This window comes from Moschus berezovskii, chromosome 20 (assembly GCF_049115385.1).
Source record: "Moschus berezovskii isolate FMDL1 chromosome 20, NW_MosBer_1.0, whole genome shotgun sequence".
NCBI lineage: Eukaryota > Metazoa > Chordata > Mammalia > Artiodactyla > Moschidae > Moschus > Moschus berezovskii.
Window position 1 is genome coordinate 40,688,427 of NC_142479.1, and position 13,153 is coordinate 40,701,579.

Genomic DNA, 13,153 nt, shown 5'->3' on the forward strand with positions numbered 1-13,153 from the left:
CTCTGAGGAGGGTCCCCCCACTATGGCAGTGACCTGAGTAGCCTCCCACTCACTGCCACCCACCCCTCCGCCTGGACCCTCTGGGACTCTGCTAACTTCTCCTCCTGTAACAGTGATTTGCGTGAAGCACAACCAGCCCGCTGCTTCTCTCAGACCAAGGGCCAGTTGCTCCGAGTCTTTGCAGATCTTGAGAGAATGATTTGGAAACTGCACAGCAAAGAGCTGTCTCCTGTAACCAAAGGCTGGGCCTAAGGATGTGCCTGCTCCGTGAAGCAGACACACTGCCCTGCCATCACTGAGTTTGTTCCTCAGCTCTGCCCATCTCAGCTGGTGCCTGGCTCCTCCCTGCCAGCTCACCAACCCCAGGGGGCTGAGGGGTCCCCAGCTTTGAGGGGTCTCGGGTGAGGGTGATGCGCTCTGCTCCCCCCAGATTCTGCTCTGGGCCAGCTCCTGCCTCGGTGAAGATGACCTGGGCTTGTGGGTGACTTGGCTCGGACCCTCCAGTGACCATGCAACCTTTGGTGACCTCCTCCCGGCCTAGTCCAAGGCCCAGAAGTCCCTGGCATGCAGCTGTGTTCCGTCAGCATGGAGGGGAGGATATCTTGGCGTGGGTTTCAGGATTACCAGCAGGCTTGTGAAGCTGGCCAAGGGAGGTCAGCTGGCAGGAGTCTGGGGAGTCCATATTCGCCTGGTGGTGCCCACGCCTGCACCAGGGGCTCAGGATGCTAGGGGCCTGTGCTTGGCCCTTTGCTGTCACCAGGCCAGCTCAGAGAGGCCGCTGTGGCGCATCGCCTTTCCTGTCACAGGGATGGATCTAAGGTCATTGGTCACTTCCAACCATCCCCTCTTCATAGAATCATCCACAGTGCGCTGAGGCTGAGTGAAAGAAAAGAGGGAAGAAGAAGAAAAAAACATTGGGAAATGAACTTGAATTTAAGATAGATTTGACAGAGGTTTCTAATAGAAGGTTTGCTGCTGTCCACAGGGGCGGGATTGGGACAGTTCCATTTCCTCCCCTAGGCTTTGTCCAAGGCCCTCACCTGGCTTGGAGCACCCCGCCCCATGCCCCCTCCTCCCCCAGACCCGTACTCCCAGGGTTTCCAGAAGCTCTCACGTGTCCAGACACAACTTCAACAAGCAATTCCTCACATTCCTGTCCTTTCTGCACCCTCGGCCCTCCGCCCTCCTCTTCCTAATGCTCCTCCTGAGCCCCTCCTGGGCCTGAGGCTGGCCAGCTGGGAGAGGCCGGGTCTTCACCCATGTCCTGGCGCCCTCATGCTGAGCAGCACCCGCTGGGGAGGTGTTAGTGTGCCTCTTTGGGGAGCGCTGCTTTCACTTATTCCCTTGGATACTTTTTTCCCATTTGGAATAGAAATAGAGCAGCTCTGGCACCAAGTGAACTTGCAGCAGGTCGCCCTCCTGCAGACAACTCCTCACCCTCTCCAGGCTTCTCTTCCCTGGGGGGAGGGCCAGGGAGATCTCAGGGGAGTGGGCGAGAGCATTGGCCTCCTTCCTGCCTCCCCTTCTCTGCCCACGCTGAGTCCACTGCCTAGGTCCAGGGAGGCAGGTGTCCTGTGTTTGCAGATACCACAGTTCTTGCTCAAGCCTCGTGGAATTAATGGGCATCGAGTTCCCAGGTGACACTAGTGGTAAAGAACCTGCATGCTCATGCAAGAGATGTTAGAGACGTGAGTTCAGTCCCTGGGCTGGGAAGATCCCCTGGAGAAGGGCATGGCAACCCCGTCTAGCATGTTTGCCTGGAGAATCCCATGGACAAAGGAGCCTGCTGGGCTACAGTCCTCGGGGCCACACAGGGTTGGACAAACTGAGTACACACAGCACGATGCACTAGTCCTCTGTATCCAAACACTGTGGATGGGGTGACTTAAACCATAGATACTTATCAGGACTTTGGAGGCAGAGACACCCAGGATGGAGGTGCCTGCTGATCTAGTGTCTGATGGAGGTTGCTTCCTGATTTGCAGACAACCTTCTTGCTGTGTGCTTGTACTGAGAGCTCTTTCTCTCTTCCTTGTCTTCTGAGGGCGCTGATCCCACCATGAGGGTCCCACCCACATGACCACGTCTACCTGATTGCCTCCCAAGGGCTCTGCCTCCTAATGCCATCACTTTGGGGGTTAGCTTTCAACATATGAATGTATAGGGGGTACGCAGTCATTCAGGCCATAATAGGGGGCATGTCCCCTTAAACTCCTCTGGCCTTTTTGTCACTGGTCCTGGAAATAGGGAGGGAGCCTTGGGGTGCAGTGTGATGGGGTGGGCAACTGCAGCTCTTTAGCCCATTGCAAACCTGGAGGAGGGTGTGGGGTACAGCAGCCCCGAACTGAGAACCAGGGCCTCATGGCACTTCCCAGCTTGGCCAGTCCTTTTCTGCAAGGCCCTGGGGGCTTCCTTCACCTCCAAGTCTTTAAATTTCATCAGGGCCTTTAACTGAAGGATAGTTGTGACTCTTCCTGGAGCTACAGTTAATGGGTTTTGTGATCCAGAAGCCTGCATCTCAGACTGCCTGCCTGCCAGTCGGGTTGGCTAGACAGAGCAGAGTCGGGGCAACAGCCCTGGGAGAGACACTCCTCGCTGACTCCCTCAGAGCTGGCAAACCCCAGGGCTCCATCAGGCCCCAAACCCTGTCCCTCCCACCAAGAGGTTAGCAAGGATGCCTGGGCGCTAGGAGCTGGCTGGGGGCAAAGGAGCAAGAGGGCACAAAGCAGCCTGTCAAGGGCAGGTGTACTCCCAAACCTGACTCCTGCCCTCCCACTCGGCCACGGGCTGTGAAGTGTTCCTCCTGGGCCTTCAGAAGGGCACCCCGACTTGACTCCTCTGCCCGGACTCTCCTTTCTGGTCGGTCTATTCTGATTTTCGTTTCCCATCTCCAGGTAGGCAGGTGGTCAGTGATCAGAGCTTCTGGAATGTGTGTGGGTTGGCCCCCTTCACCCCGCTCAGCTCTTCCCCTGGAGCGGGGTCTGGGAGGGTGCCTCTGGGTGGGGAGGGCCTCGGAGGAGGGTGGGCTCTGGTCACTCACACCCCCTGTTGTGTGTCCTCCACAGCCTGCGATTGCCACCCCGTGGGCGCCGCTGGCAAGACCTGCAACCAGACCACGGGCCAGTGTCCCTGCAAGGACGGCGTGACTGGCATCACCTGCAACCGCTGCGCCAAGGGCTACCAGCAGAGCCGCTCGCCCATCGCCCCCTGCATAAGTACGCGGGGCGCCCCTCCTCCTGGCCACGTGGGGACTCAGGGTCACCCATGTCTGGGGGCCAGCGCTCAATGAGGTGTATCTCTGCACTCACTGGGGCCCTGTATGAGACCTCCAAGCCTATGGGAGTCTCAGCAGAGCCAGCCCGTCCATGGCTCTGTTCTGACAGTCTCCTGCTCCCGGGGTGAGAGTGCCAGGGGAAGCATATCCACCTCTTCCTGTATCCACCTCGGCCCTGTGCATGGGCTGGGAGTGAGGTCTGGATCAGGGGCTGCTGCTGTGGGAATTCTAGGTCCCTCTGCCATGGCAGATTCAGAGCAGAAAGAACAGACTCCAGGCGGGGCACCCACAGCCTTTAGGAAGGATGGCAGCATCTCTGAGGATTCCAGAGGCCCCTGCAGGCTAGTGGTCAGTCCCTTAGTTGCTGGAACGTGGGAAGGGAACAGGGGTGGCTCAGGGTCTTGGCTTGGGAGAGCTTTAACATCTTAAAACTGCACAGGTGTCATGAGCAGAGGCTTAGCCCTGGTGGACGCCAGGGGCCTGGATGGGCGCTGGCCCCTGGCCTTGGCCTGTTTGATTCTGAATACAGGGCTGACCTGAACCCAGAAAGGAAGACGAAGGAGGAGCGAACCCCAGCCTCCGAGGCAGACCCCAGGCATGAGGCTGCCTCTCCGGAGCAGGGCTTAGCACACCCTGCCTGGGGATTTGGCTCACTGCCTGGTTTTGTGTGGCTGGCTGGGTTTTTTTTTAAACCTTTTTAAATGATTGAAACAAAAATTAAAAGATTACTAATTTACGACATGTGAAAATGATATGAAAGGAAAAGTTCAGTGTCTGTAAATAAAGTTTAATGGGACCCAGCCGGGCTCACTTGTTCACAGACTGCCTGTGGCCACTTTGGGGCTGTGACGGCAGAATTGAGTAGTGGCGACAGAGCCCCTGTGACCTGCAGGCCCCAAAACGTTTCCTAGCTGGTCCTTTGCTGGAGAAGTCGGCTGACCCCTGCTTTATGGTTTTCAGTGTCCTGTAGCTCTGGGTGGGCACCAGCTTCTCAGGTCAGATACCAGGGTCTTGGAACAAACAACCTGAAGCAGAGCAGGAAGCTGGGGACCAGGCAGCTGCTTGGGGTCCTTGGAGCAGACCCTGGATCTTGCAGGGAATCCGCTCCCCACTGACACTGGGCTGGAGTCTTCGACATCCCACACCTCACCCACTTGACTTGAGTGTGGCCACATGTCCGGGACACTCTGGGCTGCGTGGCTTCCAGCAGGTCTTACGACCAGGAGATGTTGCCATGGTAACAGCGGATAACGCAAATCTGAACCACGGAAAATTGAGCCTGTGTCCATCCAGGGTGGAGCAGATCGGCCCCACCATCCGAGCTTGTGAAAACATAGGGGAAGCAAACGAGGTCTTCCTGTGAGGGGGAGTCAGGAGCTGTCGAGTTCCCAGAATGGCTGGAAGCAACATTTCAAATCCCCGAGGGGAAAGGCCTGGAAGTGGAGCTGATGTTTCAGAACTAGGGATGGAAACCTTGGGAGATGAGAAAGCATCCCGCTTTCCAACACGCTCTGTACCTTTTCCCTTCCTCTTGAAAAGGGCGGGCTGATGCTGGGGGTGAGCGTCACTGCCAACCACCTCGAGACCTGGGATCTCCATCCTGGGGTTTCTGTGAGCTCTTCCTGCCAGCACCGGGTTTCAGGTGTCCAGACAGGGCCTTGGACGCTTGTGTCTGTTTGATCACAGCTCTGGGAGCCATGGGGCCTTCTACTCATGTCCTAGAGCCAGGCCCGAGGAATGGGGCTTGGGCAGCCAGGGTGCCTCCATGGCCACTGACCCCAGCCCCTTTCCTGGACTTGATTAGGCTGGGCTGTCTGGATTTCCCTCTGGAATGTTCCTGCTGGGACCAAGTAGCTCATGAAGACTCACAGGGAGCCTTCTTCTTAATGAGCTGCTGTAACAGGGCACCTGTAGCTTGCTGTTGATGATAGAACAACCTGAGAGCAGAGGCTCGGCTCCATATCTAGGGCCAGCCCTCTGCCTGTTGCTTCTGAAGGTGCAGAGCTGGCTTCTGAGGGTGACCCTCAGGTCTGCCCCCAGGCCTGAGTTTTCCATCTTGATCAGCCCCCGGGACCCAGGTGGCAGCTGATCTAGAGTCTGGGGGGCCCAAGGGAGATCTTAACCCCTAGCAGTCAGGTGGTGGCCAAAATCAGTGGGGTTCGTGGAGGTGTCTGTGACCCCACATTTGTATGGTCACTCAGCAGGGGAGGTGACTCCCTACCACTCAGGGAGTTTGGGTTTGTGGTTTGGCCCCGACTAGAAACAGAATCTGGAGCCGTGAAGTCTGGGTCTTTCCTAGAGACTGGCTGAAGCTCCTCACCTTTCCTGAGCCCAGGACCGGAGCTTGTAGGAACTCGTTGCTGTTCTCAGTAGGAGAGGAATGGTCCCAATAGAGCACACTTCTCTCTGGCCCTGCAGTCTTCTGTATTGTCAGTCTGTTCTCCCTGCTGAGAAAACACCTTAGCTCTTGAGGTGTGAGCCCATGGGAATCTAGGCCAGAGTGCAGGTCCCTCTTTGCATGTGGAAGACACCCCCCAGCACCCTCACATGCCACCCCTGCCACAGACACCTTCCCCACCCATGAGTCAAGGTCAGCCTGAGCTCAGAGTCGGTTGATGATGAGTAAGGGGGGCCTAAGGACCCCTCTCTCTGCCCCCGGCCCCGAGGTGAGTGGATGACACACAGACAGCAGAGGGGGCAGAGTCCTGCCTTCCCCCCCTCCAGTCTCTGCCAGGTGGAGGGACAGCTTCCAGCCGAGAACAGGGTGGCGTGGCCCCTCCACCAGGCTTTCCCTTCCTCCCTGACCGTCATCTCCCGGGGTGAAGAGTGGAACCAGGAGGCAGGGCCCAGGGAGGTTGGGAGGAATCTGTACTGTGCTCTTTCTCCTCTAAGGTCAAAAATAACATGTTCTGACCTCGTTTCCCTTCCCCTCCATCCTGAACCCCACAAAGAGATCCCTGTGGCACCGCCGACTACTGCAGCCAGCAGCGTGGAGGAGCCCGAAGGTAAGCAGTCCCCTTACTGCTGCCCTGCTTTTGCTGTGGGGTGCGCTGGGGGCTGGGGAAGGGAGGTTAGAGGGGCCGGACTCCTCTGAACCACCACTGGGGCGCTGGATGGTATCAGTGGGCTGCACTGAGCAGGATGGAGCCACATGGCATTTTCTGTGATGATGTCCCTTCTAAGAATAAAGGGGAGGAGGCTTTATTAGTGCCTAGGGCTAGCTTGTCTTCCAAGCCTGGGACCCTCAAAGTCACGGTCCTCCTGCTCAGCCAGCGAGGGGAAGAAGCTGTCTTCCAGCCGAGGGCCATCCAAGCCAGGGGCCTGTGAATTCCTTCTTGCAGAGAGGGAAGGAGATAGGTGGTGGGGATGGAAAGGACGTTCTTAGAGCACGGGGGCCCACAAACAAAATGAGGAGGGGTGTGAATCGGGACAGGAAGAGACTCACGTTCTCACTGTCCCTTCCCTCTAACTGAAATCAAGAGTTTCCAAAAAGAAAAAAAAAAAAGGAACTTCCCTGGCGGTCCAGTGGTTTGGACTCTGCACTTGTACTGCAGGGGACATAGGGTCTATCCCTGGATGGGAACTAAAATCTTGCATGCTGTGTGGCCAAAAAAAAAAAAAAAAGAGTTTCCTCCATTGCAAAGGTGGACCACAAACCACAGCCGGCTCAGCAACATCGGAGATTTGGCCACCTGCAGAAATCCCAGCCGTTTTCACATCATGTTAAAGTTGGTGCAGGGATCATGAAATATTATTTATGCTTGCTAATTGCTTAAAAATGATGAAAGTTACCAGCCCCGCTGTGGGATCTTGATTTATAATCATTAATAAAGAAACACATACATTACCTCACTGTACCATAAATCTGGGGTTTTGAAAATATTTGAGTAAGTGTATTTCAGTATTGATTAGTTTTCTTTGTAGTCCTGTGGATTTTATTTCTGCATTTAGAAATATTACTGTGAGAAAGGGCCCATGGATGTCACCAATCTTGGTACAAGAAGGATCACCCAACCCTGGCTTTGGGCACACAGAGGGCTCAGAGCCTGGCTGGAGGGGGCACCAGGTGGAGAGCAGGTCATGCTATACCCAGTGCTGTGGGCCTGGGAGTAGGGAGCTTCCCAGGTGGCTCAGTGGTAGAGAATTCGCCTGCCAGTGCAGGAGGCACAGGACGCATGGGTTCAGTCCCGGGTCTGGAAGCTCCCCTGGAGAGGGAAATGGCAACCCATTCCAGTATTCTTTCCTGGGAAATCCCATGGACAGAGGAGCCTGGTGGGCTACAGTCTGTGGGGTCTCAAAAGAGTTGGACATGACTCAGTGAATAAAGCTTGGAGTAGGAGTGGGCATGGGGGGCAGGAATGGTGACAGTGGGGCCCCCAGGGGACCTCAGAGTCAACTCGGGGGCCCCCTTTGCTCCTCTCCAGGTTGGCCTGTTGGGGAGGCCCGGGTACCCGTGTGATCACCTGAATGCTTTAGAATAGACTGGATTGTTTCGAGTGTTGGCCGGTCCCTGGGAACTTGAGAAAATGGATTCAGAACTTGGATATTCATAGTCACCAAATGGCCCTCAAAGAGGACAGAAAATTTCAGGGAGTGCTGGAGGCCTCACTGGGGAGAACAAAAGATGCAGTAGACTTAGGTTGCTGGGTCTTCACACCTTTGGTTGAGTCTCAGGGACACTTACAGGAGAAATTTTGCTGGGAAGGGGCTGGAGGAAACAGCATCATGGGTGCCTGGGAGGACACTCTTTGATAAAAAAACAAATTCAGAGGGACAACCCCAGTTCATCCAGCTCCTGGGCTTCCCTGATAGCTCAGTTGGTAAAGAATCTGCCTGCGATGCAGGAGATTCCGGTTTGATTCCTGGGTCGAGAAGAGCCCCTGGAGAAGGGATAGGCTACCCACTCCAGTATTTGGCCTAGAGAATTCCATGAACTATATAGTCCTTGGAGTCGCAAAGAGTCAGACACGATTGAGCAACTTTCACTTTCAGAGCAGTTGAGAAGCGAGAAGACACTTTCAGGTCATGGAGTTCTGCTTCTTGATTTTGCTGTGACATGAGCCCCAGCAAAGCTCACCAGGATGAGCTCCTCGGGCTGATAACACAACCCATCTGAGGTCAAGACAGATCTTCATGGTCTCTCACTCTTGTCTGCCACTTTTCTGGTCCTTCCAACCTTGACTTTAGGTTTCTGATGGTGGTTTTTGGCTTTTTCCTTCCAAATTAGAAATGTGGAAATGGAATAGAGGAGAAGCAAAAAACAACTCATGAGATTTCTCTGTAGGCCACAAGAAGTTGGTATAAGCTCAACCAGACAAAAGATTCCTGGGCAGCCAAGTTGTAGCATCTTCCTTTGAAAAAACTTTACTAATTCTCAGTTAAGTTTTCTCATTCCTTTTGGTTTTGTTACTGTTTATTTCCTTTCTTTCTTCTGGACCTTGGAAAACACGATTTCATAACAAACAGTCAACGAACACCCTTGACAAAGCGTTTCCTCCACCGAGGGGCTAGGTGAGCAGGTGTGATACCTATTGAGATGCTGGGTCCTTGGCCAGACCCGTTGTGATCTTTTCTGGGTCTCCGGATGCCTGGGATCGCTCATGCTGTCCCCAGGGAACTTGGGCCAGATCCGGATCACGGGCTCTGGGACTCTGGGGTCTGCCACCACAAAGACCTTGCTCGCCTCATCTCAGCAGGAGGGAAGTTGTGGGCAGGAGGCCAGGGGGCCCCCTGGGAAGTGGGGCCTGGGAGCTCAGTCCATCCGAGCCTGTCGATTCTTGCAGTGTTTGAATAGGGAAGGCCTCCATGCTGGGCTGCCTGAGAAAAGCTTGTTTACTTTTGCCTGCGGAACGAAGGAGAATTAATAAAGCCGAGAATTTGTCCTGAAAGCTGATGGACATAACCTCACCCTGAACCCACCCATCCCCTTGAAGGGCCAGTTCTCTCTGGGAATGCTGTCCACCTGCTCGCTGAGCCAGCCGGTACCCCATTTCGGGGGGAAGGGAGGCAAGGAACCGTGTGCCCGTCTGAGACCTGGGGCTGGGAAGGAGCTAAAGACCACTCACTTCAAACCCACCGATTTGTAGTTGTAGAGAACTCTACCCCTGCGTCCCCTCACCGTGCATCAGCTCCAAGGTATTGGTCCATCTGCATGTTTGGTTTGTAGAGGCCCCTGGATTTAGTGGAATAAGCGCTGTCTCAAAGCCAGGAGATCTGGGGTTGATCCAGCATTGACTGTGAAGCTTTGAACAGAGCAAAGACTGCTGTCTTCTGCCTCCTTGAAGGATGAAAGGATGGGACCACTGGTCCTGGGCCTCCCTGCCCTGCATCTTTGGGGAGGAATGAACTTCTGCTAAGCTTTCTTCTTCCGTGTCAGCACCTGCTCACTGCCCTACTTGCTCTGGTGAGCTGCTGCTTCCACAAGCCTCCCAGGCCCCCGTGGGCAGAGGGTGCAGGTGAATAGTTAACACCTGGCTGGAGGCGGGGCCTGATTTCTAGCCTGTGCTGCTCTCCCTGGTGTAAACCAAGCCCAGGTGAGCCTCCCCACCGGAAACAGAATGTAGATGCCTTGGGAACCAGAAAACCAGAGAGAGGCAGGGCGGCCTCTGAGAAGGCCAGGCGCTGTTGGCTTGCTCTGGCCTCCGGGTCTGAAGGGACATGGCTGTTGTCCGAGTGGAAGCTGGACCCCGGATGGAGGTAGGAGAGCGAACAACCAGTGCCTGGGCTTCCGCCACCTCCCAACTGGTCTTGGGTCCTCCCTGCAGCCCAGCTGCACTTACCCCTTTTGGGGCCCCATGTGGTGCCCTCTGCCAACCACTCCAGTGGCCCAGCCTGGGGGTAGGGGTAACTTCCAAGGCCCCCCACCCCCAGCAGCCCTCCAGGGGAGCCAGGCAGCTGAATCTACATGAGCCAGCAACCCCCCAACTCAGGTGCTCCCAGGTGTGGGGGTGTTTAAGGGGTTGGGGGTTTGTGTAAGGGGTAGGGGTGGGCTTAGAGATGTCACCTCTGGTGACCCAGTAGCACCTGTTTTTTCCCGGATGACAGTTTGGGTTTTCTAGACCTGTTGCTGGATAGGGTTGGAGTATTCTCACTTTAGATTTTTATTTTCCAGGGGAGGGGGTAAGAACTTGAACACGGCATTGGCTGGTGGTGGGGTGGGGTGGGGTGGGATGGGGGGGTGATGGGCACTGAATTGGGAGTTTTGCCTGATCTTGCTTTCTCTGCTGTGAAATTGGGTAATGATAACACTGTTGAGTATGGTTATCGTGGGGATTAAATGAGATGATCTGTATAAAGACTCTGGTTTGACAGTGGGCTTGTAAGTGCTCAGTTAAAAAAAAAAAAGCAATGGAATGCCATGGAAAATACAGATGCTTCCCTGGTGGCTCACTGGTAAAGAATCCGCCTGCCGATGCAGGAGGGGGAGGGGTGGGGTGTTGATCCCTGGGTCAGGAAGATCCTCTGGAGAAGGAAGTGGCAACCCACTCCAGTAGGAGAATCCCATGGACAGAGGAGCCTGGGAGCTACAGTCCTTGGGTTCGTAGAAGTGTTGTACACAAATTAGTGACTAAACAGCAAGATGGGAGGGAGGGGATGAGCTGGGCTAGTCTCTCCGTTCCTCGCCAGGAGTGTGGGTTTACATGAGGACGGGCCCGGAGAAGGCAACGGCAAGCCACTCCAGTACTATTGCCTAGAAAATCTCATGGATGGAGGAGCCTGGTAGGCTGCAGTCCGTGGGGTCGCTAAGGGTCGGACACGACTGAGCGACTTCACTTTCACTTTTCACTTTCACACATTGGAGAAGGAAATGGCAACCCACTCCAGTGTTCTTGCCTGGAGAATCCCAGGGACGGGGGAGCCTGGTGGGCTTCCGTCTATGGGGTCACACAGAGTCGGACACGACTGAAGTGACTTAGCAGCAACAGAGAGTCAGCCAGAGGGAGGGCTCTTGGGAAGACCTTGATTGGAAGCAGGTGGGGCTGCCCAAGACAGAGGCCAGGTGGCCTCCTCACAGACCATAAGACCCTCTTAAAGACTGGAAACCAGCTAAAGGGCTTGACTTCACAATAGCCAAAAGGTGGAAACAGCCCAATGTCCACCAGTGGCAGAGCAGATAAACTCCATGTGTCATGTCCATATGATGGAATATCATGCAGCCTTAAAAAGGCATGGAGTACCAGCATGGGCTGGACCCACTGAAAATACCAGAAGTATGAATGCTAGTACCTCGAATGCTAGCATTTAAGTACTGCTGCTGCTGCTGCTGCTAAGTCGCTTCAGTTGTGTCCAACTGTGTGCGACCCCATAGACGGCAGCCCACGAGGCTCCGCCATCCCTGGGATTCTCCGGGCAAGAACACTGGAGTGGGCTGCCATTTCCTTCTCTAGTGCGTGAAGGTGAAAAGTGAAAGTGAAGTCGCTCAGTCGTGTCCGACTAGTAGCAACTCCATGGACTGCAGCCTACCAGGCTCCTCTGTCCATGGGATTTTCTCGGCAAGAGTACTGGAGTGGCTTGCCATTGCCTTCCCTGATTTAAGTACTAGAACCTTGAAAATACTATCCTGAGTGAAAGAAACCAGATTAAAAAGGCCACACAGTCTATGATTCTGTTTATACAAAATGCCCAGAATAAGCAAATTCAGGGATATAAAGCAGATTTGTGGTTGCCGTGGAGTGGGAAGAGGGAGAGATGGGGAGTGACTGCTTGATGGGTGCAAGCATTCCTTTTGGGGTGATGGAAGATTCTGGAACTAGAGAGTGGTGATGAGTAACACTGTGAATGTACTTAATGCCACTGAATTGTACATTTAAAATGGTAAATTGTATGTGTGCTTTACCACAAGTGAAAAAAAACTTGCTTGTGCCAGGTCTGAGCTGTGACATGCAGGGTCTTTGCTCTTTAGTCACAGCTGTGTGAACTGTTAGTTGCAACATGTGGGATCTAGTTCCTGGACCAGGGATCGAACCCGAGCCCCCTGCATTCGGAGCATGGAGTCTTAGCCACTGGACTCCCAGGGAAGTTCTTACCACACTTTTGTTTCTTTTTTTTTAAGTTGAATTTTTGAGGTCAGAGTGCAAGGGTGCGGTGGATCTGGTTTGTTTGGGGTGGTCTGCGTGGAGAGCGGGAGCCCTGGGGACGGGGCTTTGGGGCTCGGGCAGCAGTGGGGGACATGCTTGCCTTCCTAACCCTTTGTTCACTGGGAGACTTCTGAGGTTGGGGGGCTTCTTAGTACATCCCCACTTTGTCCCCAACCAGAAATAGTTCAACCAACACGCAGCCAATGGTGGACGTCCTCTGTGACCTTCTGGACGTACAGCAGTGGCTGTCTGGCTTAGTGTTATGTTGAAAAGATCTGCCTGCACAGCCCGCATCCTCTTCTCCTTTTAGGGTTGTCTGAGAAGGGTGTGATTCCCTGGGTCCCAGTAAAGGGAGTCATCGTTACTCCTGGTATAGGAGAAAGGGACCTGTGAGTTTGTGGGGGTGGGAGTGGGGAGCTGGGACCCCCGACCACAATCACCTGTAAGCAGCTCTGGCTACTTGTAAGGACAAGTTCTGTTAATTGATTGCTAATTGGATTTCAAGAGATGGGGTGAAACAGGATGTAGGGCTGTCCTGGATCAGCCATTTGAGTAAACGGCCATCAGATAAGTATTGCCCCTTGAAGAGTTTGGTCCAGACTCAGGAGTGAAGATAAAGCAATTCTGGCTAAGTGAAGGAGAAGGAGAAGGCATTTATCGAATGCCTGCTTCGTGCTCGGCAGTCTTCCCAAATCTTAGCCATTTAATCACCTCATTTACCTAGGTGAAGTAGGTACTGTTATTACCCCATTTTACACAGGAGAAACTGAAGCTCGGAGAGGTCAGTGAGCTGAGATTCCAG

The 13,153-nt window shown here is 54.3% G+C and overlaps 1 protein-coding gene across 2 annotated transcripts in view; it reads left to right on the forward strand.

Annotated features, from left to right (window-relative positions):
- The window catches only part of NTN1 (netrin 1), a 203,448-nt gene that overhangs the window by 145,739 nt on the left and 44,556 nt on the right, over positions 1 to 13,153 (forward strand). For both annotated transcript variants that reach the window (XM_055406972.2, XM_055406964.2), the window contains exons 4-5: positions 3,066 to 3,215; positions 6,226 to 6,279. In XM_055406972.2, the coding sequence (XP_055262947.1) occupies positions 3,066 to 3,215; positions 6,226 to 6,279 (204 nt within the window). The remainder of the gene's footprint in view (positions 1 to 3,065; positions 3,216 to 6,225; positions 6,280 to 13,153) is intronic.